The sequence below is a fragment of the Protopterus annectens genome, chromosome 14.part0 (assembly GCF_019279795.1).
Source record: "Protopterus annectens isolate FY-2018-M chromosome 14.part0, PAN1.0, whole genome shotgun sequence".
Classification (NCBI taxonomy): domain Eukaryota; kingdom Metazoa; phylum Chordata; order Ceratodontiformes; family Protopteridae; genus Protopterus; species Protopterus annectens.
Genome location: NC_056748.1, coordinates 302,323,897 through 302,351,584, shown reverse-complemented (window position 1 = coordinate 302,351,584; position 27,688 = coordinate 302,323,897). Strand labels below are relative to the sequence as shown.

The 27,688-nt window shown below is 43.5% G+C and overlaps 1 protein-coding gene across 1 annotated transcript in view; it reads left to right on the top strand.

Moving 5' to 3' along the window:
* Positions 1-27,688, top strand: part of LOC122788654 (mitotic checkpoint protein BUB3) — a 600,587-nt gene that overhangs the window by 105,296 nt on the left and 467,603 nt on the right. Inside the window, exon 2 of the mRNA XM_044055550.1 lies at positions 2,851-3,028. Coding sequence (XP_043911485.1) covers positions 2,851-3,028 — 178 coding nt within the window. The remainder of the gene's footprint in view (positions 1-2,850; positions 3,029-27,688) is intronic.

Sequence of the window (27,688 nt, the reverse complement as noted above, 5' to 3'; positions counted from 1 at the left end):
CATGTCCTATTGGGAACGAGTATATATTCCCTAGTGAATACCAGCCGTGTATTAAACATTATACCAGATTCCTGGATGATATTTTTATAATTTGGGAAGGAGAGCAAAGAAGTCTAAAGAGATTCCTTGAGTATATTCATTAGATGGTGGAATTTTTTTAAGTTCACCTACGAATACAATTGGGAGGTAATATCCTATTTAGATATTCAATTAAAAATAGATAAAGGAAATAATATATTAAAGTCAGGGATACACAGGAAACCCACCTTCTCTAATTCCTACTTGAAATTCCATAGCTGGCACCCTTACCATCAAAAGAAGTCCATTGTCAAGGAACAGTATGTAAGGGCTGCCAGAATGATAAGTTGTAACCAAGACTTCCTGGCAGAAATAGGTTTTATGACAGGGCTGTTTATAAAAAGAGGTTATCCTGAACCCCTTTGTAAAATTTTGGGGGAATGAAATTAAAAAGAAGAGAGCTGAAGGTGTTTATAAACCCATACTTATAGGGACCATGATGTCAATTACAGAAGCCATGTGAACATGCACAGAGATCAAAACCATGAAGTTAAAGAGAGTGGAGGGTTAATGTTTATTACTCCATTTAACCATGACATTGAATGGGTCACACATACCATTAAAAAGAACTGGAGGCTGTTGTACTTTGATAGGCATCTTGTGGACAAGCTGGGGCCAGTGGTCCCAGGTTTGTCTTTAGAAGGGACAGACCTTTTAAGGAAATATTAGAGATGGGCAGCCACCATGACTTTAATAGTTCTAATATAGTTTTGGGGAATTTTAAGTGTGGTATGTGCACTATATGTAAAAACATCTTGGAGACTGGTAGTCAAGTATGTATTAATGGGACCAACATTTATTTCCAAGGGCATTTCAACTGTGTTAGTAAGAATGTGGTGTACATGGCTAAATGTGAACATTGCCCGACTGTCTATATTGGAAAGACCAGTAGGCGTTTTAAAGACACGATCACCGAGCATTTGTTAGACATTAAAAACAGGAAAGCTACTAATGCATTGACCAAGCATCTTTTTAATAGTCCAGAGCATGCATTTAAATTTTTAGTTTTACATCAGCTGAATACGGATGCTTAGGGTAGGATTTTAGATTTACATCTTGACATTTGTGAATTAAGGTGGCAGCTACATTTAGATACCACCAATTATCCGGGCCTCAATGACAATGTAAGCATTTCAGCTGTATTAAAATTAAAGTACATTTTAGGGTAGTTTTTAATGTCTTAATTTATATTTAGCAGTGTTTCTTTAATGTTTTATGCTTTTGAATATTTAATTGATTAATTTGTGATGTCATTAGGATGTGTGGGTATTTAAGGGTTGAGGTTTTAGTAAGTGTTCTGAAGAAGTCCGAGTCTTTGGATGAAAGCACTTAACCTGTATGAACAATACATTTTTTGGAATTCTACAGTTGTGGCCAGTGGTGTCTTCTTATTTGGTGAGCTGAGTTTTCGGGTTAACAAGTTTGGTGTGTGGAGGTGACACTTTCCTTGGACCATGGACAGTTTGAATTCTAGTGGTGAGATTGTGGAATTACTAAATCAAATCAACCAACAGTTAGCTGAACACACAACTCAGATAAAGAATTCAATGGATAAACATATTGAGAGGGGTAACAGTATTTTTCGTAGCTTGGATTACCCCCTTACTCATCCTACTCAACCCACTCAATTGGTTCAGCCTCCACATGTAGTCCAATCCAGTGCAACAAGGGACAATGCACAGAATGGTGTTAACAGTAATTCTACAGGCATTAGAGGGTCCATAGTCAGTAATGTTGACCAGTGGAAACTCAATACATTTGATTTTTGCATTGAATCAGGTTGTGTACTGAGCCAACAGAATGTGTCCAACCAGTTCTTAATGGATAGAATTAAGACATTTGAAAAAAAGTTGTTCGGACTTAAAAACTTCAAATAGAAAATGGTTATCTTGAAAGGAACGTAGAGTTGGGGCGGGTACCGCGAGGCTACGGTGGTGGAAGTATCCTAACAGCGTTGAGAGCAATTCTGATATGTTAGAGGAGGTGCACCGGTTATTTGGTCGTACAGGAATTGAGTTAATGAAGGTAATGATCAAATATAACAGCCGGTCTATTGAGCAGTTGACCGGAGAGTTGGATAAGCAAAACGAGCTTACAAATGTTTTTTACTTTTTGAACACTACCAAACTAACTATCAGAATATGTTAGCTGGTATTGATAATAGCTGTCATAACATATTCCAGCGTAAAATTAATAAATTAAAAAGAGATACCACTGAATACGCCGAAAGGAAGGTGTATCCACTCTCTGCTGGTTGTTGTGGTAACCTGGAGAGTTCAACCAATCAGCTGTTTCATCAAAACTAGGAAGTGACGTCTCGTCAGAGGATTCATCAGCCTCCACAACCGGGTTTCCCCTCAGAGGATGGCCTGAGACTATCCGAAAGGTAAAAAAACAAGGAGCAAGCCGTGTTTCAAGGGAGGAACGACGACCGGAGGTACACCGAGCAGGGAGCGAAACCAGAAAAACATTACCAGTGGAAACACCAACCGGACACGTCAGTGGATTCACTGATTGATGTAAGTTTATATATTCAATGCGAGCCTAATGCCAACACAATGTTAACAAAAACGGTGAATATTTTAATTTGAACATTGTTTTGGGACATTAAATAACTATAATGAAGCCGAACAAATAGACTCTGACATTCTGTTTGATGTAATGCAAAAGGAGAACAATGTAAGGGGGATTAATTATTCTGGTATTATGAGTAAATTCTTGGTTTCTAGCTATTTTATTGTTTTAATATGCATTTCTTTTTTAATTATTTAGGGTTATGTGCTGAGCTCTATAGAAGGCCGTGTTGCTGTGGAGTACTTGGACCCAAGCCCGGAGGTACAGAAGAAGAAGTATGCATTTAAGTGTCACAGACTGAAGGAGAACAACATTGAGCACATATACCCAGTTAATGCTGTTTCCTTTCACAGTCTTCACAACACATTCGCAACAGGTACAGTATTTTCTTCTTCGCTTCTTTTTGGGACCCCTCCTTATTACAGTCTAGCTTTAGTTCTTCAGTAGGCTTTTTCATTCCTCCCTATCTTATCATTCTGAAAGATGACAGTAACAAGAAGCAAGACCCAAGATTATGGCCATAACCTTGCATATTGGATTGTTTCAGTGCTTTTACTACCCCCTCCCTGTTGTCCAGCAGATGTAGGTCAGCATTCACTGGGATGAGCCTGAATGTGAGTGCTCGCTTCCATACAGGTGCAGTGTTTGTTTATATTGCAAACACACTCTGGCTTAGCTTCACCATGGAGCAAGTGATCCTGGGACAGAGTATAACCATTCCCTTTGCCGTGATGGTCATGCTAGCACCATCTGGTCACTTCTTTCCTCCACTAGCACCAGTAAAAGTCGAGCAGCTAGAGGTATCCAGATCAACCTGGGCTCAGTCAGAGCCTTTAGTCATATGTGCCACAGCTGCTGCACAGTTGCATTTTGAAATGTATTGTCTAATTCAGGATGATGTACTGTGAAATCTAATAGTCTGTCATATTTAAATGGTGTAATAAGTACATTTATAAAATAACTGATCCTCATTGAGAAAAATAAAGTACATTTGTGTTTATACCTCTCTGAATTTTTAAGTAATGTGGGTAGTTATTTTTAAAGCTTTACGCAGTTTCGGTTACACCTATGTTGTGTTTTTACAGCTGCACTGAGAATTTATACATCTGTGTTCTTTCATACTTTGTGCATATTTGTATATTTTCTGTAACTGCGCTGGCTGGTGATAATACAGTTTATTCCAGCAGGTAAGTGTGGCTGTCATGTGTACTTTGGTCTAAGTTACTCTTGGATATGCACAGGGATGAGTTATATGTGAATAGCGGAAACTGTTCCATGTTCATGGTTTCATTTACTTAATTCACCACAGTCTTGGCAGCCTGATAGTTGTGGGTGATTAGTGACAGGGTTGCCGACTTTGGCTCCTGGGGTGTAGGCTTGAGAAAAGAACCTGCCGAACTTAAATATTGTTATAGTATGATAGTATGTAGGATTACTGGAAACTTTATGGATGGAATGAGGGAGAGGGAGCATGCTGTGTAAATGAACAAAGAATTGCCATCGTGATTGATGTTTGATTGCAAGCAAGTGACATTGGCATTTGCTTACCTGTGAATAACCTGCTCAGACATAGCATGATTCGATGATTGAGTATTGATGGGTGCAGTGATGAACACAGGAACATAACAATAATAGGCAAGCAATCACAGGGACCATAAAATGCCTGTTTATACCTTTAAGTATGCACACAAGTTCTTGCTGCTGTTTTTCAGCAGTTAATAGTATCCCTCTCCCAAGTCAAACAGGCTTGCAAACGATAATCCCACTGTAAATTTCTGTCTGCCCTACCCTGTCATCAGGACTAGCCTCAAAAAAGCAAAGTAGTACTTCACATGACTTGTAATGGTAACTTATTCTGTAGGCTGGGAATATGTTGAGTTAGGAACCTAACACTAGTGAGTCTTTTTTTAACGAGAAACATTTTTATTAAATTATCACTTATGACATAGGCAGTTATATATTTATATATATGAAAACAAATCATATTGACCTAATCTTAGTTGATGGTATTTCACATCACAAATCATATTTAGGTAATTTTAGTTGCAAACATTATACATCACGTATAATCTACCCAGACATGGTCACATAGCTCATTCAAATCCTGCCGCCTTTTAAATCTCATTCCGTCCCTGTATGTATTGTTCCAGCAATTCCCATTTTTTTTTCCCTATGTAACTTGCTCCTACCCTTTTCTAAAGGTCCCAATTGTAGTTGTTTTTCTGTTACTGTATTTACTACTTCTAGGACAGTTGGTGTAGACTATTTCCATTTTCTAGTAATTGCTTTTTTGGCAGCCAGCATAATTAGACTCAGCAAGGCCTTGCTTTTGTCTAGGCAATTCCGATTCTGTATCATAGCTCAAAAAATAATTTCCCTAGTTACACAAATTTGCTCATAGAGTTGTCTGCAGGGGATCCTTAAAGTCTGCCAACTCATTGCACTTCCAGAAAGTATGTTCGCAGTTACTCTTTCTTCACCATCACACCTCCAGCATTTGCTTGTCTACCTGAGGAAAAATTCTCTGGAGTCGACTTTCGGTATAAAAGTGTCTATGTAAACATTTCCAAGCAAAAATCCTAAATCTTCTAGATTTTGTTGTATGTTTGGGAGACGGACGTATTCCATTTGTTTTTTGTGACTTGCTTATCCAAACTATTTTCTCAAGCCTTTCTAACCTCCTTTGATTCTTATAGTTTTCATGCAATATTTAATATACTCTACTGTTAGCAGCTTCGGTTCTAGATTCTACTAAAACTTATACCAGTGCTGGCCTTTCATTTAGGGCTCCCATATTTCTTTCTCTTTTCCTGTACTCTTGATATCAATCCATGATAGGGAAGACGATCTCTAACCTGCAGTTCCAATAAATTCTTGGCATCTTTCTCTTCTGTTACCTTTTCCTGTTTATTTGCTCCCAATACCATGGTTCCTTTTCCAGTTTTCTCCAATAAGTTCCAGCCCCCTCTTGCCTATTGTCTGTATCCCTTATTGCAGGCATCCCTATTGGCAGAATCTCGTTTCATTCCCATGTTGGCTTACTTACTACTAAAACCAAAGAAATAAAAGAGAATAGTGCTTTAAACACAACCAATAAACATCCAAAATAAAGCACCTAGGAACCAGCAGAACGAAGCCACCAACACACAGCGTAGAAAGGAGCAAAAAAATACAATGTTATGTGATCCTATCTCGCCTACATTCTGACTGATGGGTTCGGAGCCGATCCCTCGGCTCCAACTCGGCACGCTTATGCCAAAGAGCGAAGTCTCTTATTGGCTGAGCTTACTATATCCCAGGATGCACCACTACCAGTCCCCCAGATCTCGTTTGCCGCTAACTAGCAAAAACGTGGTCTCGAGCTGGCTGAGCTAAGTAGTGTTTTTCACTAACTTTTTCTGTCAGGAATTTCCTAATTCTTCAACAAAAGCTGTTTTAACAGCTATATCTTACTTTTGTGTATGAGTGGTTATTTTTTTGTGGAAAATTTGTGTGGTGGTTGCGTGTTTGTTCTGACTAGAGGCCCCTTTTGAATTGAAGGGCCTTTCCCTGTCAGTCAATTGTCTTCGAGTCCTTAAGGGTTCTTGGATCCCTTTAGTTGATTTTTCTGTTGTTGTGACAGTCTTTGTGTATAAAAAGTAAGTGTTTTTTCTGTGTTAGTTAGAGTTACTAAATTGTTGCCATAATGTCTCAGGCTCCTAGGCCTTCGGGCTTTAAGAAGTGCACTAAGTGCAGTTTTAAAATGTCAATCACAGATGACCACTTTCTCTGTGTGTATTGTTTGGGCGCCAAACATTTGCAGGAGTCCTGCAGCGTGTGTCACGCGTTTTCCTCGAGGGTCCTCCAAGAGAGGAAAAATAAACTTATTTTGAAAGGCCTCATTAAACCCTCATTTGAAGAGGCATTAGCTTCCTCTCCTTCTCCTGCTAAAAAGAAAAGGGCGTCGGCTCCGACCAGTCCGTCGGAACCGACCGCCAAAAGACATAGGCAGGCTTCTCCTTCGGCTCCACGGACTTCGGAGCCGAGGGCAGAATGGTCTGCCTCGATGCCTCCAGCCTCGACTCCTCTGGGTTGAGCCGGCGGCTGGGGCATCGAGGCGGTCACCTTCATCGGCTCCACTCACCTCGGACCCGATGAAGGTTGTCCGCTCAGACACTTCCTCCTCGGCGCCGAAGCCCTCTTCGGCACCGATGGAAATTGGTTTGGACACTTCTTGGCGCCGATAATTGTCGAGTCGATTCGAGCCGGTCCCCTAGTCCCTTGGAGCCGTTGGAGAGGCCTACTCGGACCCATTCGGTCTCTTCCAGGTCATCAAGGATGTCAGATTCGGACATAGACAGGGTGCTCCAAAGACTGTTCCAGTCCCCAGTCTTTCAGAAATTTGTTTCGTCTCCGACCCACTTGGCTTCGGAGCCGATAGCCCATTCCATTGCTATTCCTCCTCCGACCGCCGGCTCCGTGAGCAGGTGCTGATGGAGCCAGTGGAGATCCTAGGGTCGGCTCCGACCCTTACTCCAACCCCCGCCTTGGGTCGAGTTTGCACACGGACTTCTTCGGCGGACCGGGGTGACGTTTGGGACCAATGCTGTCGGTTCCTAGCCTCCCTCTCGGTGCTTCGGCGGGACTTCCGTCTGCTATCATGGCTCCGTAGACCGGACCCTCCCAGGATTCTGTGGGTCCGGCCTTCAGAGCTATGAGGAGTGCCTTAGCCAAGTCTTCTTCGGCCATCTCTACGGCTTTACCGGCACCTTCCCTGGGCATGGAGACTGGGTCTTTGGCAGTTCCCCTGTCTCTAGGCAGCGGAGCCCCGGGGCCTGAGGTTACCCCCACTGGGGGTTCCCCTCCTCCTGAGGGTCTTTCGGAGTTGTCTTCGGAGGAGCCCCCAAGGAAGAGAACGTGCAAGAGGAAGCACGTGGACTCCCCCGAGTCTCTTACATCGGACACTGATCTTGATGATGCGGAGGGGTCCCCGAAGTCGTCCTCGGATGATGTCTCATTTGCTGACATTCTAGAGATCCTTAAGCAACGAGGCGGCTGGAATTCCAAACCCCCCTCCGCTGATGAGTCGGTGTTCCTCAAGGCCTTCGGGGCTCAGCCCTCCGCCTCCTGGGTGTCTCTGCCCTTCGACGAGCTCCTGGATTTGGTTTGTCGGAGGGCGTGGGCACATCCAGATACTGTGGAACCAGTGCCTTCTCGCCCTAACAAATTTTTGTCTGCCCCACCCGAGAAGGAGTTTTTAACGAAAGGCGTGGCTGTAGATGCCATGGTGGTGGCATCTGCTACCCAGCAGGACGTGGCAGAGGCTTCAACGTCCGTCCATCCTCCTAATAAGGAGTCTAGGAGCATGGACCGATGCAGGGCGCACCCTGACTTCAGCGGCCTTTACTCTGAGGTCCCTGAATTATTTGGCACATTTCACCAGACTACAGAGGGATCTGGTCAAGGAGCTCTCAGACTCCCTCTCAGGTAACCTACCTGAGCAGCTAGCCCAGTCGGTTAGCTCTCAGTTGGCTATCCTCACCTCGATTTCTAAATCGTCCATGAGGCTCATTTCATATGCGGCCGAAGGCGGAGCTGCAGGCACAGGCGTGGCTCACGGAGACCAGCCTGGCTCCGTTGTGTCATTTTGCAGAGGCCTTCAAGTCTTCCTTTGCCGACGCTCCTTTGATGGGTCCTCTTTGTTTGGACCCAAGGTAAAGACACTCTTACCGCTGTGAGCAAGAGGGAAAGACTTTATCTGCCGTAGCACGTTATTCCACTCCCTTTCGGCCTTATCCCAAGGCTAAAGAGGAGGGAAGATGTGGTTCCAAATCACAGAAATTCTTTCCTCAACAGCAGGAAGATTCCCCTTCCAGAGGCAGAGGACGGGGAAATTTTTCTGGGAGACGCCGTCCCAGAGGCGGCAGAGGCGCCCGCAACACTGCAGACCGCGAGTCCTTTCGTGGCTCTTCACCCTCCCACACTCCCTGGGGGATTGCCCGGCTGTGCTGCTCCCGTGCCAGTCGGGTGCCGTTTTGCCAAGCACCTAAAAGCCTGGGATCTATTACTCAGGACAGATGGGTGCTTCGGATTATTGCCGGAGGTTACACCATTCCCTTCACACACTCACCCCCACCGTCCAAAGAAATCCCGGACCCACCACCCAGTCAAAGGGAAATTGCAGCCGTAGAAGCTTCAAAGCTGCTAGAAAAAGGAGTCATCCAACCAGTCCCCACAGACCAGATCGGATCCGGAAATTACTCAAGGTTCTTTTTAGTGCCAAAAAAGACAGGGGACCTGAGACCCATTTTGGATCTCAGCAAACGAAACCAGTCCGTCATGAAGTCCAAATTCGAATGGTCACTTTACAATCCATTCTCCCATTGTTGGAGAAAGATGTTTGGATGTGCTCCATAGATCTCAAGGGCGCCTATTATCACATACCGATACATCAGGCGTCCAGGAGGTATCTGCGCTTCAGCCTGGGAGACAGTCATTTCCAATTTTGTGCACTGCCCTTTGGTCTCACCACAGCCCCAGGGTGTTCACCAAGTGTTTGGCAGTAGTGACTGCTCACCTGAGGAGTCTCAGATTCCAAGTGTTTCCCTATCTGGACGACTGGCTCCTGACTGCCACCACCAGGCATCTACTACTAGAGAACCTACAAGCCACCATCTCCTGGGTGCTTCCTGGGAATTACATTCAACTGGTTAAAGTCTGTCTTGCTGCCTTCTCAGCGCATAAGATTCATAGGAGCAGAGATAGACTCAAAATTAATCGAATCTTCCTTCCTACCGAAAGGATACAAACATTACAAGGTCAAGTCCGAGCCCTGCTTCTAAGATCCAAAGCCCCAGCCAGGATGGTCCTGCAACTTTTAGGTTCAATGTCTGCCACGGTTCTCCTAGTTCCTCTGGCAAGATTGCACATGAGGATTCTTCAGTGGCTGTTATCGACACAATGGTCTTTTCAGGATCTCCCCCTCAATCATCACATACTGATTACAGAAATGTGCAAACGGGACCTCCGCTGGTGGCTTCTGCCATCCAATCTGAATCAGGGAAGACCTTTTGTTATACCCCCTCCGGTGGCCACCTTGACAACGGATGCCTCCCAGACGGGGTGGGGGGGCATTGTCTGGGCAGGTCAGTTCAGGGTTCTTGGCTTCCAAACGAAACATTTCTCCATATCAATGTGTTGGAAGTGAGGGCTGTACTTCTGTCCCTACAAGCCCTCCAAGTTTCTCCCTCAAGGCATTATCGCTATCCACACAGACAACATGTCGGTGGTCTGGTATCTAAACAAACAAGGAGGGACCAGATCTTACCCCCTTTGCAGAGAGGCCATGAGGGTGTGGGAATGGGCAGTGGCTACCAACCGCTTCCTGGTAGCAACCCGCATTCCAGGAAAATCCAATGTATGGGCAGACAGACTGAGCAGGACTATTCTCTCTCCTCACGAGTGGTCCCTGAACGAAACAGTAGCAGCTCAGATTTTCAAAAGATGGGGGATTCCGTGCTGCGACCTGTTTGCAACACCACAAAACACAAGTGCAAAGGTTCTTTTCCTTGACCCGCGTCAAGGGAGGCAGCTACGGATGCTCTAGTCCAACCTTGGCCAACAGGACTGCTTTATGCTTTCCTCCAGTTCCACTCCTCCCCAAAGTCATCCAGAAAGCTTCCCAATTGGGGTCCACAATAATTCTAATTGCTCCGTACTGGCCTCGTCAAGTATGGTTCCCCTACCTACAGAAATATACTCTGGACGGTCCTTGGTTTTGGATCTAACTCCGGTCCTTCTGGTTCTTCTGTCGGGTCAACAGCACCTGACCCCTCTCACTTTGAAATTAACCGCTTGGCTCCTCCACTTCGACTTTAGTCAGAAATCACACCTTGGACCCGGAAGTTATTCACATTTTATCTTCAGCCCACAAACCCACCACTAAGAAATTGTATCACAGTAAGTGGAAGAGGTTTGCTATCTGGGCTCAACTCTGAGGCTTAGACCCTATTACTGCCCCGATACCAGAGGTCTTGAAATTTTAGCATCCTTGTTTAATCAAGGATCTTCAGTCTCTACTATTAAAGTCCAACTAGCAGCTATCTCCAAATTTCACGAATCCATAGACCCACCGTTGATGAGCAGCAGATTATGTAAAACTTTCATGAAAGGTGCTGTGCTTTTAAGACCCCAGTTTTTCATCCTGCCTCCGTGGGATCTTGATTTGGTACTTCGTGCCTTAACATCTTCCCCTTTTGAACCGGCTGCTACATGTGAGTTGAAATATCTGTCTTGGAAAACTGCCTTCTTAATTGCAATTACCTCTGCAAGAAGAGTTTCAGAACTTCAAGCCCTATCTATCAAACCACCGTGCTTGATTTTCACAAGGATAGAGTATCACTTAGGCCTAATCCATCTTTTGTTCCAAAAGTTTGTTCTAATCTCTGTCTCCAACAATCTCTAGAGCTACCAGTTTTCTTTCCAAAATTTTCAAACAAAGCGGAATACACCTTGCATACATTGGATGTTCACAGGCAGTTGCGCTTCTATCTAGACAGTACTCAACAAATTCGAAAAACAGATCAATTGTTTGTGACCTTTTCAGATAATAAACTGGGTAAAACCATCACTAAAGCTACTATTGCCAAATGGATTAGAGATTGCATAACTCAGGCTTATTCCTCTTCAAATAAGCAACTTACAACATCTGTCAAAGCTCACTCTACTAGAGCTATGGCTACCTCTATTGCATTTCATTCCAAGCTCGCTATTTCTGAGATTTGTGCTGCGGCTACTTGGTCCAACCCGCACACTTTCATTTCCCACTATAAATTGGATGTGGCATCTAAAGGGCGAGCATCATTTGGTTCCACGGTACTCAGGAGTGTTTTCAGTGAGCCACCCAGGATTTAGGTGCTAGGGGCTGTCCCATCAGTCAGAATGTAGGCGAGATAGGATCACATAACATCTTTTAGTTATGTACTCACCATAACTTCAGATGTTTGGGATCCATCTCGCCTACATTCCTAATACCCCTCCTTCCCCTGCCTTGGAGATCAGAAGAGATTGACCGGTTTGAGTTCTACTGTTTTTATCTTGTATCATCTGTCGATGTTATATAAGCAGTGCATGCGTGTGTGCATGTATGCGGACAAACTAGATCTGGGGGACTGGTAGTGGTGCATCCTGGGATATAGTAAGCTCAGCCAATAAGAGACTTCGCTCTTTGGCATAAGCGTGCCGAGTCGGAGCTGAGGGATCGGCTCCGAACCCATCAGTCAGAATGTAGGCGAGATGGATCCCAAACATCTGAAGTTATGGTGAGTACATAACTAAAAGTTTTATTTAATGTTGCAAAGACAACACGTTTTCGTCCTAGTGCATCCAGGACTTCATCAGAAATAAGAAGTACATTGCAGTCCCTCCTTAAATACCTCCTTCCTACTTACCTGGTAGTGGTAATTAGTCCCAATTAAATAAAATGGCAAAAATTTAAAGATCTAGTAAAACACTCACACTGAAATTTCTATAACATTAGTTCAATGAATACAATACTAATACATTCTGATCAATACATCCCTCAACATTTGTATAAAAATATATAAATATATATAAGGTCATATAATAAATATAATTTATTTTATTTATTTATTTATTTCAGTTTGATTACCGGGGAAGTCCACTGGGCCAAGAAATGCCCATTTTCAGTGGAGGCCCGGGGAGAAAAGCTCCACAAGCAATACAATGAAACAACGTTACATAAAGTTAATGGTAAAATACAAGAGTAAGATTCACACCGTCAGGAAATACAGTTACATAAAATATGTATAAAGAGCAAGCATAATAAACCAGCAATACAATGAAACAAAATTCATACAGTCAGGAGAAGAAAAAAAAAAATAGACTGAACAAACTTGGAGTCAAGAGAAAGTCAGATGAGTCAGGTTAAGCTAGGGGGTAGAGAGGAGCAGGAATATGGAGAGCTCAGGGAAAGAGATCCCTGGAATTTATATCTGGTGAGAGCAGGAACATTTCCATTTGGATGACAGGTATATGAAAAGTTGGGTCATGAAGGATTCGGAGTTAGGTATAGTCCTAAGAGAAGGAGGGCGGGAGTTCCATTTTTTACCTAGAGAGAAGGAGAGTAGAAGTTGGCTGGCTGGACGTTTGGGTTTGTGGATGGAAATGAGGTTTTGGTGTTCAGATCTCCGAGATCTTTTTGGGGGTGTATGGTAGAAGGATGTTTATTAAGGCAGGGCATGAGTCTGGGTAGAATATTAGATGTTAAGTTGTCAATCTCGCCTTCATTCTTGCTGGATGGGTTCGGAGCCGATCCTCGGCTCCGACTCGGCACTAGCTTTAGCTCGAGAACTCCTTTTACCAGCTCGAGGCAACCCTATATCCCATGATGCAAGGCGGAACTACCCCAGATCTCGTTTGCCGCTTAGCGAAAGAGGTCTCCTTTGCCAGCTGAGGTAAGTTTTTCTTGTTAAATAAGAAAAAAGTTAGTTAGGGGTTTAATTTCCCTTCAGTGTCAGGTTAGCCTGTATTTAGTACAGCCCACCCTATTCCCTTCCTTTTTTAATATAGTTTTTTCAGTGAAAGTTTTAGTCAGGCCTAGTTCCCCAAGTTATTCCCTTCCTGTGTGTCTGTGTAGGGATTAAGTTGTGTGTTTGTGGGGACTGTGTGTGTATATCCTGTTAGGATGTCTAAGGAAGGCAAGGTCTCAGGCTTCAAGAAGTGTGACCAGTGCTGTCAGAAAATGTCCCTGACAGACGGTCACACTTCTTGTGTGTATTGCCTGGGGCCTTTGCACCTGCAGGACTCCTGTGCGTTGTGTCATGCCTTTAGCCAGCGAGTCCTGCAGGAAAGGAGGAACAAACTGATCCTCCGAGGTTTGTTGAAACCTGAAGGTTCTCCTCCTAAGCAAGGGGCAGGAAAACCTCTTAAGCCACGTAAGGCTCAGGCTACAGTGTCTAAGCCTCCTTCGGTGGCTCCGGCTCCGTCGGAGCCGATATCGGCTCCGGCTGGAACCGATGCTTCTTCTGCCAGAGTAGTGGGTTGGTGCGGCGGCTCCGATACCCTGACTACTGTTGCCTTGTCGGCTCCGGCTGGAGCCGACACTATCAACATCGGGCCGAGATCCTCGGCTCCATCTGGGTTCAAGGGACTTCGGCTCCGATGGCTCCGGCCCGCAAGAGATCCCGGTCCCCTTGATACTAAGTATCCACTCGGCTCCGGGGTCTCCTCTTTGTCGGAGCAGAGCCATCGGAGCCGATCTTCGAGATCTTCCAGGCTGTCTGACCACGATTTGGAGAGGGTGGTAAGCAGGCTGTTGAAGTCTCAGGCACTGGCCCAAATGCTCCATAGCCCGTCTCAACAGACTTGGCTACAGCCCCAATTCTTGAGATTCCTCCTCCGACTCCACACCAGAGTTCGGGCGGAGCTTCTTGGGACAGCGACTGTTTCGATGCGGAGCCGATACATCCTTGGCTCCGTCATCCTCGGCTCGATCTCCTCCTTGAGACTTTCCTTGGAGGGATCCGGTCGTCGGGTTTCCACTGTCGGCTCCGAGGGGCTAGTGGCATCGGACCCTTGTCCGACCCGCTCTCCCTCTCGGAGCTTGGCTTTGTAAGCTCGGCACCGACATCTGCCTCGAGCCTTCTCTCCTTGGAGCCGACCATTCCTGTTTCTTGGGCGGGTGTGTTCAGGTCTCCCGGGGAGAGGAGCCTTTGAGGTGATGAGGAGTGTCCTGGCCTCTGAGCCTGGTCAACGGTCTATCCCTCTAGCTCCTCCCTCATCAGTGCCTGCAGAAGCCTCTTGCCAGCCTCTTGCTCTCAGGCCCAGGGATCCATCGCCCCAGGTTTCCCCACTGGGAATTTCCTCCTCTTCCGAGGTTTCTCCTGACCCTGCAGGTGAACCCCTCGGAAGAGGGCGTAAGAGGAAACACACAGACTCCCTGAGTCTACTACATCTGATACCGACTTAGATGAGTCGGAGGGTTCCCACGGTCCCCCTCTGAGGATGTCTCATTTTCAGACATCCTTGAGCTCCTCAAACAGAGGGAATTGGCCCTCCATTGACCCCTCCGAGGATGAGTCGGTATACCTGGAGGCTTTGGATCCCGACCCTCCACCTCCTGGGTGTCTCCGCCTTCGACCCACTCATGCAGGTAGTGGCTCGGAAGGCGTGGGGCTCCAGATTCTGTGGAACCTGTCCCCAGGAGACCATCCAAATTCATCACGGCCCCTTCGGACAAACAGTTCCTGTCCAAAGGTGTCTCTGTGGATGCTATGGTGGTGGCGGCCACTAAGAAGGAACTGGCGGATCCTTCAGTACCTGTCCATCCTCCTAATAAGGATTCTAGGACCATGGACAGGTATGGAAAGCGGATGTTTTCTTCAGCGACCTTTGCAATGCGTCGCTGAATTACCTTTGTCACTTCACCAGGCTTCAGCGAGATATTCTCAAGGAACTGGGGAAGTAGTCCAGGATCCTTCAGCTGCTGGGGCTCAGGAAAAGATTGCCTCTCAGCTAGCTATCCTGAATTCGATATCTAACTCCTCCATGCGGCTCATATCTTATGCAGCCGATGGAGCGAGCAGGGCCGCAGGCACAGGTGTTGCTCTTAGGCGCCAAGCCTGGATGCGGCTGTGTAATTTTGCGGACCCCTTTAAGGCGTCCTTCACCAACACCCTTTGACGGTTCGGCTTTGTTCGGACCTCAGGTGAAGGATACTTTGACCAGATGTGAACAAGGCGGTAAAACTCTTTCTGCCGTTGGAGTCCAGTTTTCCACTCCTTCTAGACCATATCCCAAGGGTCAGAAGGGGGAAGATGTGGTTCCGTAAAGCCCAAGGAGCTACACGGACACACGTGGTCAGTTTACCCCTAGAGGCAGAGGGGTAACAATAATAGACGCCGCCCTAGAGGCAGGGGGTCCTCAGAACCAGGGCAACAGGGAGCCTCTTCCTGAGAAGCCCTTTCAGCATCCCTGAGGTGTTGCCCGACTGTCCACCCTTGGAGGCAGTCGGGGAAGGATTTCGCTGTACCCAGTAGCCTGGCAATCCCTATCACAAGAGAAGTGGGTACAGTCGATTATATCCGAGGGTTACAAAATCCCCTTGAAGGTTTCCCGTACCTCTACAATCCCTTCCAGACATCTCACCCGGTCAAAGGGATTTGGCAAAACAGGAAGTTTTAAAACTCCTGGGAAAAAGAGCCATCCAAACAGTGCCGGCAGACCAAGTAGGATCCGGCTTCTACTCAAGATTCTTTTGGTCCCCAAAAGGACGGAGATTGGAGACCAATACTAGACCTAAGCAGACTAAACAAGTCTGTCAAAAGGCAAGATTCGGATGGTCACGCTGCAATCCATTCTGCCCTTTCTGGGCAAGGACAACTGGATGTGCTCGATAGACCTTCAGGATGCGTACTATCACATAAAGATTCACAGACGCTCCAGAAGGTTTCTCCGCTTTCGGCTGGGAGCCAGTCATTACCAATTCAGAGCACTGCCCTTTGGCCTCACTTCAGCCCCAGAGTGTTCACCAAATGCATGGCGGTGGTCACAGCTCACCTGAGACGTCGAGGATTCCAAGTGTTTCCTTATTTGGACGACTGGCTCCTCTCCGCCACCTCCAGGGATCAGCTTCTTGGTCCAGAGATTACACCTTACAGCTTTGCAAGAGTCTAGGAGTTTCGGTGAATTTGAAAAATCCTCTCTGCTGCCTTGCCAATCTATCACCTTTATAGGCGCAGAGTTAAATACCGTCAAAATGTTAGCCACACTAACAAATCAAAGGATTCTGGACATCCAGAAATTTGTTCAGCTTCTGTTACAAAGCAACAAGGTCAAAGCCAGGTTTGTCTTGAAGGTTCTAGGCCTAGTGGCTGCAGCCATTGTTCTTCTTCCACTAGCTCGCTTCCACATGCGTCTCCTGCAGTGGATGTTGTTCACGCAGTGGTCGTACCACGATCTGCCCATGAGACACGAGATCTTAGTGACACAGTCTTGCAGGGCTCATCTACGATGGTGGGTATCTTCCCTCTTCTTCAGCAGGGCCGACCATTTGTTCCCCTCCTCCAGTTGCCACAGTCACCACGGATGCCTCTCTGATCGGGTGGGGGCATTATCAGGGCAGGATGGTCCACGGACGTGGCAACCCATAGAATACCACCTGCACATAAATGTCCTGGAGATGAGAGCAGTGCTTTTAACGTTGCAAGCCCTCGGCGACTTTCTTCCCACAGGGACTATTGCAGTACAGACGGACAACATGTCCGTGGTCTGGTACATCAACAAACAGGGCGGAACCAGGTCCTATCCCTTATGTCGAGAAGCTCTCAGACTTTGGCAATGGGCGATCTCTTCTCAGCGGTTTCTGATAGCAACGACATCCCGGCAGGTCCAACCTATTGGCGGACAGGCTAAGCAGATCTATTCTGATGCCTCACGAGTGGTCTCTCAATCAGTCTGTAGTGGATCAGATTTTTCTGAAGTGGGGCACCCTTGTTGCGATCTTTTCGCTACCCTCAAAACAGCAAGTGCCCAGACTACTTCACACTATTTCCTCTTCCAGGCCAACCCTTGAGAGACTCTCTAACCCAGGATTGGCCTCGGGGACTTCTTTATGCTTTTCCTCCCTTTCCATTGATTCCACAAGTCATTCAGAAAGCCACCGTTTTGAGAGCCAAATTGATCCTCATTGCTCCATATTGGCCTCGACAAATTTGGTTTCCGTCTCTACATCGTCACCTTCTGGTGCAGCCCTGGCATCTGGACCCAGTTCGGATCTTTTGATCCACCAGTCGGGTCAGCAGCACCGAGCCATTCATTCTCTCAACCTCACTGCTTGGTTGCTCCACTTCCTTCCTAGCCAGGCTACCAATGATTTCTGACTCAGTCAGAGACATTTTAGTGTCTTCTTTAAAGTCGTCCACTAGAGCGGTTTATGCTAGCAAGTGGCGGCGTTTTCTATTTGGGCAAACGCCAGAAATATTGATCCCTTCACCGCTCCTATACATTCTGTTTTGGATTTCCTGGCGGAGGTTTTCATTCAGGATCGTCATCATCTACAGTCAAAGTACAAATGGCTGCTATTTCCAAATTTCATGTTGGCTTGCAGGACAATAACATCATGTCTCATAGGTTATGCAAAGCCTTTTTGAGAGGAGTTTTCTCCTAAAACCGCCTGTGAAACATCCTCCTCCGCAATGGGATCTGAACTTAATGTTGGCATCCCTAATTCTACCTCCTTCGAACCGTCTGCTCGTGTTCTTTAAAGTTGTTGACATGGAAAACTATATTTTTGCTGGCTGTTACTTCTGCAAGAAGAGTTTCTGAGATTCAGGCCCTCTGTATTCGTTCACCTTATATGGTGTTTCATAAGGATAGGGTTTCGCTCAGGACTAACCCTTCCTTTCTTCCCAAGGTTGTATCTCAAGCCAATATTAACCAATCTATTGATCTACCAGTTTTCTTTCCTAACTATTCTGACAGAGCTGAACAGAAGCTGCATTTTTGGATGTTCATCGTCAGCTCAGGTACTACTTACATAGGACTAAACAACTTAGAAAATCAGACCAATTGTTTGTCTCCTATGCAGGAAGCAGGTTGGGTCTTCCAGTATCTAAAGTGACCTTATCTAGATGGTTGACTTCCACCATTTCCTATGTGTACTCTCTAAGGGGCAAACAACTATCTTCTAAGCCAAAAGCTCATTCGACCAGGAGTCTATCCACTTCTGTAGCCTTTCAGGATAGACTTCCCATTGACACTATTTGTGCAGCAGCTACTTGGGCCACGCCTCATACTTTTGTGTCTCATTACAAGTTGGATTTGGCCTCCAGAGATAGGGCCAGTTTTGGTTCCACTGTTCTCAAGAGTCTGTTCCATTGAGCCACCGGGATACAGGTGCTAGGACGCGGTCCCATCCAGCAAGAATGAAGGCGAGATTGACAACTTAACATTTAGAAGTTATGTACCTACCATAACGTTCCATGTTAGTTGTCTTCATCTCGCCTTCTTGCGTCCCACCCTCCTTCCCCCTGGCCTGGACAGATCTTGGAGAGTTCCTATTAGATTGCTTCCTCTGGAGCATTGTTATGAGGACTTCTTTTAGGAACCATGGTTCCTAATTATATTAGGATAAGTCTTTAGCAGGGTTAGTTAGCTGCCAAACGAGATCTGAGGTAGTTCCGCCTTGCATCATGGGATATAGGGTTGCCTCGAGCTGGTAAAAGGAGTTCTCGAGCTAAAGCTAGTGCCGAGTCGGAGCCGAGGATCGGCTCCGAACCCATCCAGCAAGAAGAAGGCGAGATGAAGACAACTAACATGGAACGTTATGGTAGGTACATAACTTCTAATTTGTGAGCGGTGGTTAGTTGGAGATGGTCTAAGTGGTTAGGAGGTTCAAGCCAATTTAGAGATTGTAGGGTAAGGCAGTGGTGAGTTGAGGTTTTAGATTTAGCTGCGAATTTAGAGATCTTATTATAGCAAGTTTCAAGTTTTGTGGTATTGGAAGTAGACAGATCGGTTAGAAGAGGGGCTCCATAAAGAAGAGAGGGTAGAAGGTATGTAATTGCTAGGGTGTGCCTGGAGGAGTTGGAAAGAAATTGGTTATTTCTGTAGAGCATACCTAACTTTTGATGGGTTTTCTTTGTTTTGTTGTATGTGGAGATCGAATTTTAGGTGTTCGTCTATGGTAATGCCGAGTAGTTTTGTGGAAGGCACCACTTCTATAGCAGTGTTGGTTTGGCTTAGGATTTTTGTCAAAGGAGGAAACTCTGGTAGGGGTGAAAATTAGAATTTTGGATTTATTAGAGTTGAGGGATAGATGGTTTTGGTGCATCCAGTTCTCTGTAGTGGAAAAGGCTATTTGTGTTTTAGTCAGGAGTTCAGTAATGTTAGAGGCAGCACAAACTAAGGTAGAGTCATCAACGTATTGGATGACTGTAGTGTCAGAGATGACAGAGTGAAGATTATTTATAAAGATGTTGAAGAGCATGGGTCTGAGGATGGACCCCTGGGGAACACCGGTAGGTGTGGGCAAGAAGGAAAAGGTAGAGTTCATCCATCTGACAGCTTGAGATCTATCAGATAGGTAACTGGAGAACCAGGAAAGAGTATTAGGAGAAGAGATTAAGGATGGCGAGATGAAAGAGTAGGTGTGTATGGGACATGGTGTCAAAGGCTTTAGAAAGATCTAGTAGTACTGTGGATACAAGAAGTCCAGAGTCTCGGGCTCGATTGACTGTTTCAAGGAAGGATAGTAAGGCAGTAATGGTGCTGTGGCTGGGGCGGAAGCCATGTTGGGTGGATGTAAGTAGGTGATTCTGAGTTAGGAAAGGCAAAAGCTGGTGGTGGACACATTTTTCTAGGACTTTAGGTACTGGAAGAGAGTAGGGCGATGGGGTGGAAATTAGAAATAGTGGTGTTTTTACCTCCTTTATGGAGAGGTAGGATGTAGGCTGAACGCCAAAGTTTGGGTACATATGACTCATTTAAGGATCTGTTTATCAAGATGCTAATAGGGAGAGCAATACCTTCAGCTGCGCATTTGAGGAAGGAGGAGGGTATGTTGTCAGTTGCATTGGAGCATGGTTTGAGATTAGATAAGAGCCTTTTTATGAAGCTGGTTGAAACTGGTTTGAATTGGAAATTAAAGTGATATTAAGGTTGTTGGGTGTTGAGGAGAGGGAGTTAGGTGGATTATTGTTTGGGAATGTTTTGGTTAGATTAGCTATGGATTCTGTGAAGAAAGTGTTGAAGTGAGAGCTCAATTCCTTCAGTTAAACAAGGGTCGAGGCAGGGATTATTCTTGGACCCTGGGTGGAGAAGGGAGTTAACTGATTTCCAAAATAGTTTTGGGTTCTTATTATTATTGGACTGAAGTTTATTATAGTAGTTTTTTTGTCTAAAGTGATTAGTTTTTTTACTTGGTTGCCAAGTTGGGTGTATTGGAGCAAGGCAGAAGGCAGTTTATTTTTCTGATAAAGCTTCCAGGCTTTGTCTCTGTGATGCATGATTTGTTTAGTTTCTTTTGTCAGCCAAGGAGCAGAGTTAGTTTTGATTTGTATGTTTCTTAGAGGGGCTAGGGAAGTCTAGGAAAATAGAGTTAAAATGTTCTACAGCATTGTCTAGGGGAAGAGTGTTTAGGATTTGCCATTTAATTAGTTTGACGGTGTTTGTGAAAATTGTAGGGTTAAAGTTGCTAAGATTTCGAGTTTGAATGTACTGGTGATGAAATTGGGTGGAATTAGCTGACCGATGAGTGAAGGCAGGGAGATGGTTACTGAAAGTATCGGGGATGGTGCCTGAGAGAATTATTTTGTTAGGATGAGAAACTAAAATCCAGTCTAAGATGGATCCTGGAGGGTGGATTTTGTTAGGACGAGTTGTTGAATGGATTACTTGGATGAAATTGTATAGGTTAATGGATAGGGAAGGGGAAGGTGAGTTGATTTTATTCCAGTCAATATCAACGTCGCCAAGAATGTAAGTTTCATATTTTATTTCAGTCGAGGCCTAGTGAAGAATATTTTCAAGGGTAGAGATGTTGTCGCCTGGGGAGATATATAAGGAGATAAAGCAGATATTCTTACGTTTATTTAATCTGAGGAGACCTGCAGTTAGTTCAGAAGTTTTGAATTGTGGGATTGGGATTTGCAGAGGGATTAAAGAGAGATGGTTTGAGTAGATTAGAGCAGAGCCTCCACCTTTTTTATTTGTCTAAATAATTTAGAACAGTTGCATATACATCCACAATAAACAAATTCCTATACATAAAGGTAAAACAGAATGTCACCCCCCCCCCCCATGTTGAATAAAACCTAAAATGCATATGTGTACGTAATGAAATAGGGATGTCCTAAAATATAACCTAACAAGATAAAACATATCATGTGGCTCAATGTTTTTATTTTTGATATGTATAAAATTAGTTATAAAAAATTAATTGTATAAAATTGGTTCTGTAAAGCATACCCTTAGCCTATTCTTAGAGCTTGGCAGATCTTAATTTGAGAACTGGTACCAGTGAAACATGTTCATTAAGTCCTGGGGGCTTGTTCGCTTCTAGTCTTAACTACCAGAGAAGTTCTTTAAACTCAGTGGTGGTCTCCCATGGTCCCCCCCCCCCCCCCCCCCGTGTGTCTGTTTCAACCTTTTCTATTACAAAGAACCCAAAATCAGCTTCTGTGCATTCTTTGCTGTGCTTATACAAGGCATTGTTTATATCATATTTTTTGATGTCATTCATGTGTTCATATATGCGTCGCTTGAGTTTCCTGTTGGTCTTTCCAGTATAGAAAGAACCACAGGTCTTGCATATAGCGACGTATATAATTCCATAAGTGTCACAATTACAGTAAAAATTGGTTACCAGTTTTGTTTTTCTACCCATCAAATCCACAGAATCCCTCTAGAATGTGTGTGCATTGTGCACAAGAACCACATTTATATGTACCCTTCTTGGATCTAGAATTATTCACCTTGTAGTTTTCCAACATTTCTTTTATATTCCTGCCCTTTCTATAGGTGAACCCAAGCAGGTTTTTAAATAGTGGGTCCGAGTCTGAATATCTCGCAAATCTCTCCCAGTTTTGTGAAATTATATCCTTAATGCAACAAGCATTACTACTAAAATTCAATATAAAGTTACCATTCCATCCAGTTTGGTCAGTATCATTGTTTGCTTCTCGATAGATGTTCAGCTCTGGCTTCCCCAAAATTGGACTAAACCTTCCTTTTCTTTCCTTCAAAATTTCACCTTCCACTTGCTTTATCAACTCTAATGGATACTTTCTTTCCATGAACATAGCCCTTAGTTTACTACTCTCAATAACATAGTCTTGGTTGTTAGAGGTCATTCTGCAACTCCTAATAAACTGACCTTTCACTATCCCCTTCTTTTGACTGAAGGGGTGTCCACTAGTGAAAAATAAGTAGGAGTTGAAGAATGTCGTTTTCCTAAACACACTAGACTTAAATGCCTTCTCTCCTGGTACTTTTTCAATGAGTGCATCCAAATACTGTAACTGGTCATGAGTGATGTTGTGGGTGAATATAAGAAAGGACGTTGTATTATTCAAATAAATTATGAACTCATTTAACTTGTGTTCTGGCCCATTCCAAAAAATGACTGTCATCCAGGTAGCGTCTATAGTAACTCCAATATTGGTAGTAGTCAGAGTGAAATGCAAATTTCTCCTCCCAGGAGGACAAAACCAAGTTGGCATACATGGGGGCACAACTGGCCCCCATGGCTACTCCACTTGTCTGTTTAAAAAATTCGCCCTCGAAGTAGAGAAAATTGTGTTTGAGTACCATTTCCTTCAGTTCTGTCATCAGAATGATAGTATCATTATCTGAGCTACCTTTTGTTCTCAGTGCTTCTTCGAACCAATCCAAACCCGTTTGGTAAGGTATAACATTGAACATGTCCTGTATATCTAAAGTAACAAAAATAAGATTTTCATGATATAACCCCTGGTCAGTGCTCCTCAAAAAGTCCCAAGATTCCTTAAGGATGCCCACCTTGTTTAGCCATACTTCCTTTAGTCTTAAATCTAAGTACTTGGCTATTGGATAAGTTTTAGAACCTGAAGCGGCTACTATAGGTCTCAAAGGTGGATCAAGGGCATCCTTATGGACCTTCGGTATTCTGAAGATGGAAGGGACTTTGGGTTTGCCAATAGTTAGAAATGATAGTCTCCTGGCTTATCTGTTGGTCATTAGCCATTTCATGTAACATAAAATCTATTTTCCGATGGGCCACATTGATTTAATTGCAGGAAACTCTAGTCTACATTTCAGGATTATTCAACATTTCCAACATTTTAGCCGAGTAGGTTATGCTGTCCATAAACTCCCCCCCCCCCCCCTTTTCAGGATTCATAACCCTCACATAACCATTCTTTCTCAGAGTCCAGCAATGCATGTTCTTTAGTCAAATTGTAGAATCTAGTTTGGTTATTTAGATTTTGTCCCAACTCCATCTCTACTTGGGTCTCAAAATTTTTAAGTTGAGGGTGGAGGGGTGGGTTAAATATACTCTTTTTCGTAATAGTGCTAACAGGAGGTCTATTATTAGGCATCATGAGTTCAAGATTTTTCTTCCTCAAAAATAGTTTGAGGTCTATGAGCACGTGTTCAAGTTGACTTGTGCTACTAGGTACAAATTTAAGTCCTTTAGTGAACAAACTAAAGTGCATAGGTCCTATATCTAGAGAACTGTAGTTGAAAACGCTAAACTTTTGATATAAATGTCTGTAACCATCCACTACAATGCTTTCTTCCCTTAAATTCCTGGGTGTTACATGGGTTTGAACTTCATCTTTTAGTATCCCCCCCCTCCCGATACCCACCCTTTGGGTAGGAGTAATTCACTGGATTTTGTTGCCTGATTCTCTCCGATCTCCTCACTGTATGGAATTCTAAAGGTTCATTCAAGTTGTATCCCCCCTGATCCTCACATCACTGAAATTCTAAGGGTTCCATAGAGGTGTTCCATCCTGTGTTAACAGTGTCTCCCCTCTGATTTTCACCCTCTCCATTTTCATAATCATTCCTATATATTCTCCTCTGTCTACTAGGTTTAGGGTAACTACGTTTCTCTCTATATGCTAAAACGTCCCTGTCTAATTTTTTACATTTTTCTTCTATTTTGTCCTTAACTTTGAAATATTTCACTTTTTCACTTTCCACTGTGAATAGGAGATCTGAAACTATTTTGTTGTTAATATCTCCTATTTGGTCATATAATACATCCATTTCTTTTTCATTGTTGGGAATAATGGCTTGTAAAATAGCCAAGCTGCATTGATTAAAAATTTTTAACAACTCTTCATGAAAATCTCTCCCTTCAACAACATTGTTAGGGTATTTGAAAATGCGTAACCCCTTGGGTACTATCCCCCTTTCTATACATTCTCTCAAATAACAATTGTCCATATGCAATATTTTGTATCTTAACATTATATCATGTAAAATGTTAACATTAGTATTATAAGTATTATTGTTATGTCGCCCAGGCAAGGAACTCTTGTCTGAATGGCCTTCTGTAAAATTACATTTGGTGTTAAGCCATTTAGTAACAGAATGAACCCCATCCCAACCAACAGTTTCATATACTTTTGCTGTATTGCCGACTAAGTTGTTACTAGAATTTGAACAGTCACCTTGCAAACCAACTTGCCGTCTTTCATCCTTTCTATTCAGAGTGTTAGTTCCATGAAAGTCCAAAGGAGAACGAGATTCTGAGTCTCCCTGGTCCAAACGAACTCGCTGTTGTTCACTATCCGCCGCCCTCCCTTGAATCTGGCCACCTGTGAGCTGACTGTTCAACAAACAGTCCTGTGGTAAAGGTTTACTTCCTGTGAGCAAAGCTAGCGCAACCTGGTAGCGATCTAGCACCACTGTTGTCAGATCCAAACAGGGCAGGTAATCCAGCTGAATACTGGGTTAAGATTTCAGTAAGTTGTGTAAGTCTCTCGCCTACACATTGTAAGCCGCTTACTCCCCCAATTGGGGAATTAATGCTGGTATCCAGTTTCTCCATAATGCACCAAAACCAAAGAAATAAATAAAAGAGAATAGTGCTTTAAACACAACCAATAAACATCCAAAATAAAGCACCTAGGAACCAGCAGAACGAAGCCACCAACACAGCCTAGAAAGGAGCAAAAAAATTTAAAAATGACAAAAATTTAAAGATATAGTAAAACAATGTATTAGTACTGTATTCATTGAACTAATGTTATAGAATTTTCAGTATGAGTGTTTTACTATATCTTTGAATTTTTGTCATTTTATTTAATTGGGACTAATTACCACTACCAGGTAATTAGGAAGGAGGTATATAAGGAGGGGTTGCAATGTACTTCTTATTTCTGATGAAGTCCTGGATGCACTAGAACGAAAACATGGTGTCTTTGCAACGTTAAATAAAACAGATTTTTTTGCTCCTTTCTGTGCTGTGTTGATGGCTTCATTCTGCTGGTTCCTAGGTGTTTTATTTTGGATGTTTACTTCTTACTACTACTTTATATAGTATTTTGTGTGATTATTGTTATTCTCCTTAAAGGTATGCATCCAAAATCCCAGTCTCTCTTTGTTTCTTGAGCTTCCCCCCATTTCATCATCGTTTTCCACTTTGGATTGTAGGTTTCTGCTGGTGCTGTGTATAGGATCCTTAACTGTGTAGCTCTGAAATATCCCTTCAAATCGGGTATCCCCAGTCTGCCTTGTTCTGTTGGAAGAATCAACTTACCGACTTGACTCATGCTGTCTTCCTCTCCCATAAAAATCCTTCAGCTCTTTATTAGTTGCTATCCACAACTTTTCCTCTGGTTGATAAAAACATGCCTGACCTGTGTATAAGATTAAAGGGACTAAAAATATTTTAATTGTTTGTATCGTACTATCCATATCTACATAACAGAGCTTCCAATTTCTCAGTTTTTTTATTATCTTTTGTTTAGTCTGTTCCCACATATCCTTAGCTGCCACACTGGAATTGTTTTTAATCCATACTCCTAATTCATTTAATCATGTCCCCATAAATATGAATATTGCTGAACCAATTCATGTGTGGGCACATAATTTACTGCTATTGGGTTTGTTTTAGCTTTATGCATTTTGTATCCTGAAAAGATTTGAAACTGTCTCAGTATGTTCCACAACACTGTAATGTCCTTTTCTGGTTTTATCAGGTATAAAATTATATGATTAGCAAATAGAGACAGCTTTTCTTGACTACCATACTAGTTCTATCCCTGAATTTCTGAATCCCTTATTTTCTTTGCCAGTGACTCTAAATTTAATGCAAATAACAAAGGGGAAAGGGGACATCCCTGCCTGGTTCCTCTGCTCAAGCAGAAATTGCCAGAGAGGAACCCACCCACTTTAATTTTCACCTCCAATCCCTCGTATATCCTCCTAATCAACATTATAATTTTATCAGGGAATGCAAATGCTTCCATTGCCCTGCTTATAAAGTCCCAGCTTACTCTGTCAAATGCTTTCTCTGCATCAAGACCCACCTACAACAGTGGCATTTTCTTACATTCCGTTTCATCTGGATCATCAAAGTTCTGTTAATGTTGAATGTTTGCCTCCCATCCACAAAACCACATTGCTCCATATCTATCAATTTTGTCATTCTTTTAGCCATTATAGACATAAACCTGTATAGTCATGGTTTAGCATTGGAATGGGCCTATATGAAGCTGGATCTGATGGATCTTACACCGTTCGCCTCTTTCTTCCAGGATATTGGTACTTCTCCACTTAAAATACCGTTAAACAAAACCTTTCAGATCTCTATCAGGTTTTTTCCCTCCTATTTTCTAGACCTCTACAGGATTACCATTTATTCGTAGGGGCTTTCCTGTAGATTCATTATACGTCACAATTTTTATCTCATCTCCTCCTATCCTGTTAGGAATTGAGACAAATCTGCCTCTAACCATGGCGTATTTAATTCTTCCATAAACATTTTCATTTGTACCTTTTCTTGATTTCCATATCTGCTGTATACAAACTTTCATAGAATTTTTGAAATATTTCTAATGCTTCATAGACGCTTTTTCATAGGTTAGTATTAGGCTAGCTGCTTTTGTGACCCATTGTCAGCCTAGCCAATTTACCTCATGTGAGAATCAAATCCTGCGCCTTGTGTCTGTAAGGTAAACACCTTAGCAATCATGTCACCTTCTGTAGGATGTTTTATCTTCCTTGTTATTGGATCCCTGAGCTTGGTGATAGCCCTTTCCACTTTTTCTTAGTTATTGTACTCAACGTTCTTGTGCTCTAGAGTCATCTTTAAACAGTTAACACCAGTCTTTTTAAACTCATGTATATTATCGAGGTAATCCCTTATTTTCTGTTTAGCATTCTGCAGTTCTTCTTGATCTGTGAGATTCCCCCTATTTTGCAATACTTTAATGTTTGTCAAGTCCTCTAAATAATTCTTGCTTCTTAACCATGTCTCCCTTTCTTTTATTTCCACCCCATTTTTAAACTCCACTTTAATTTTATACCACTCCTTAGCTAT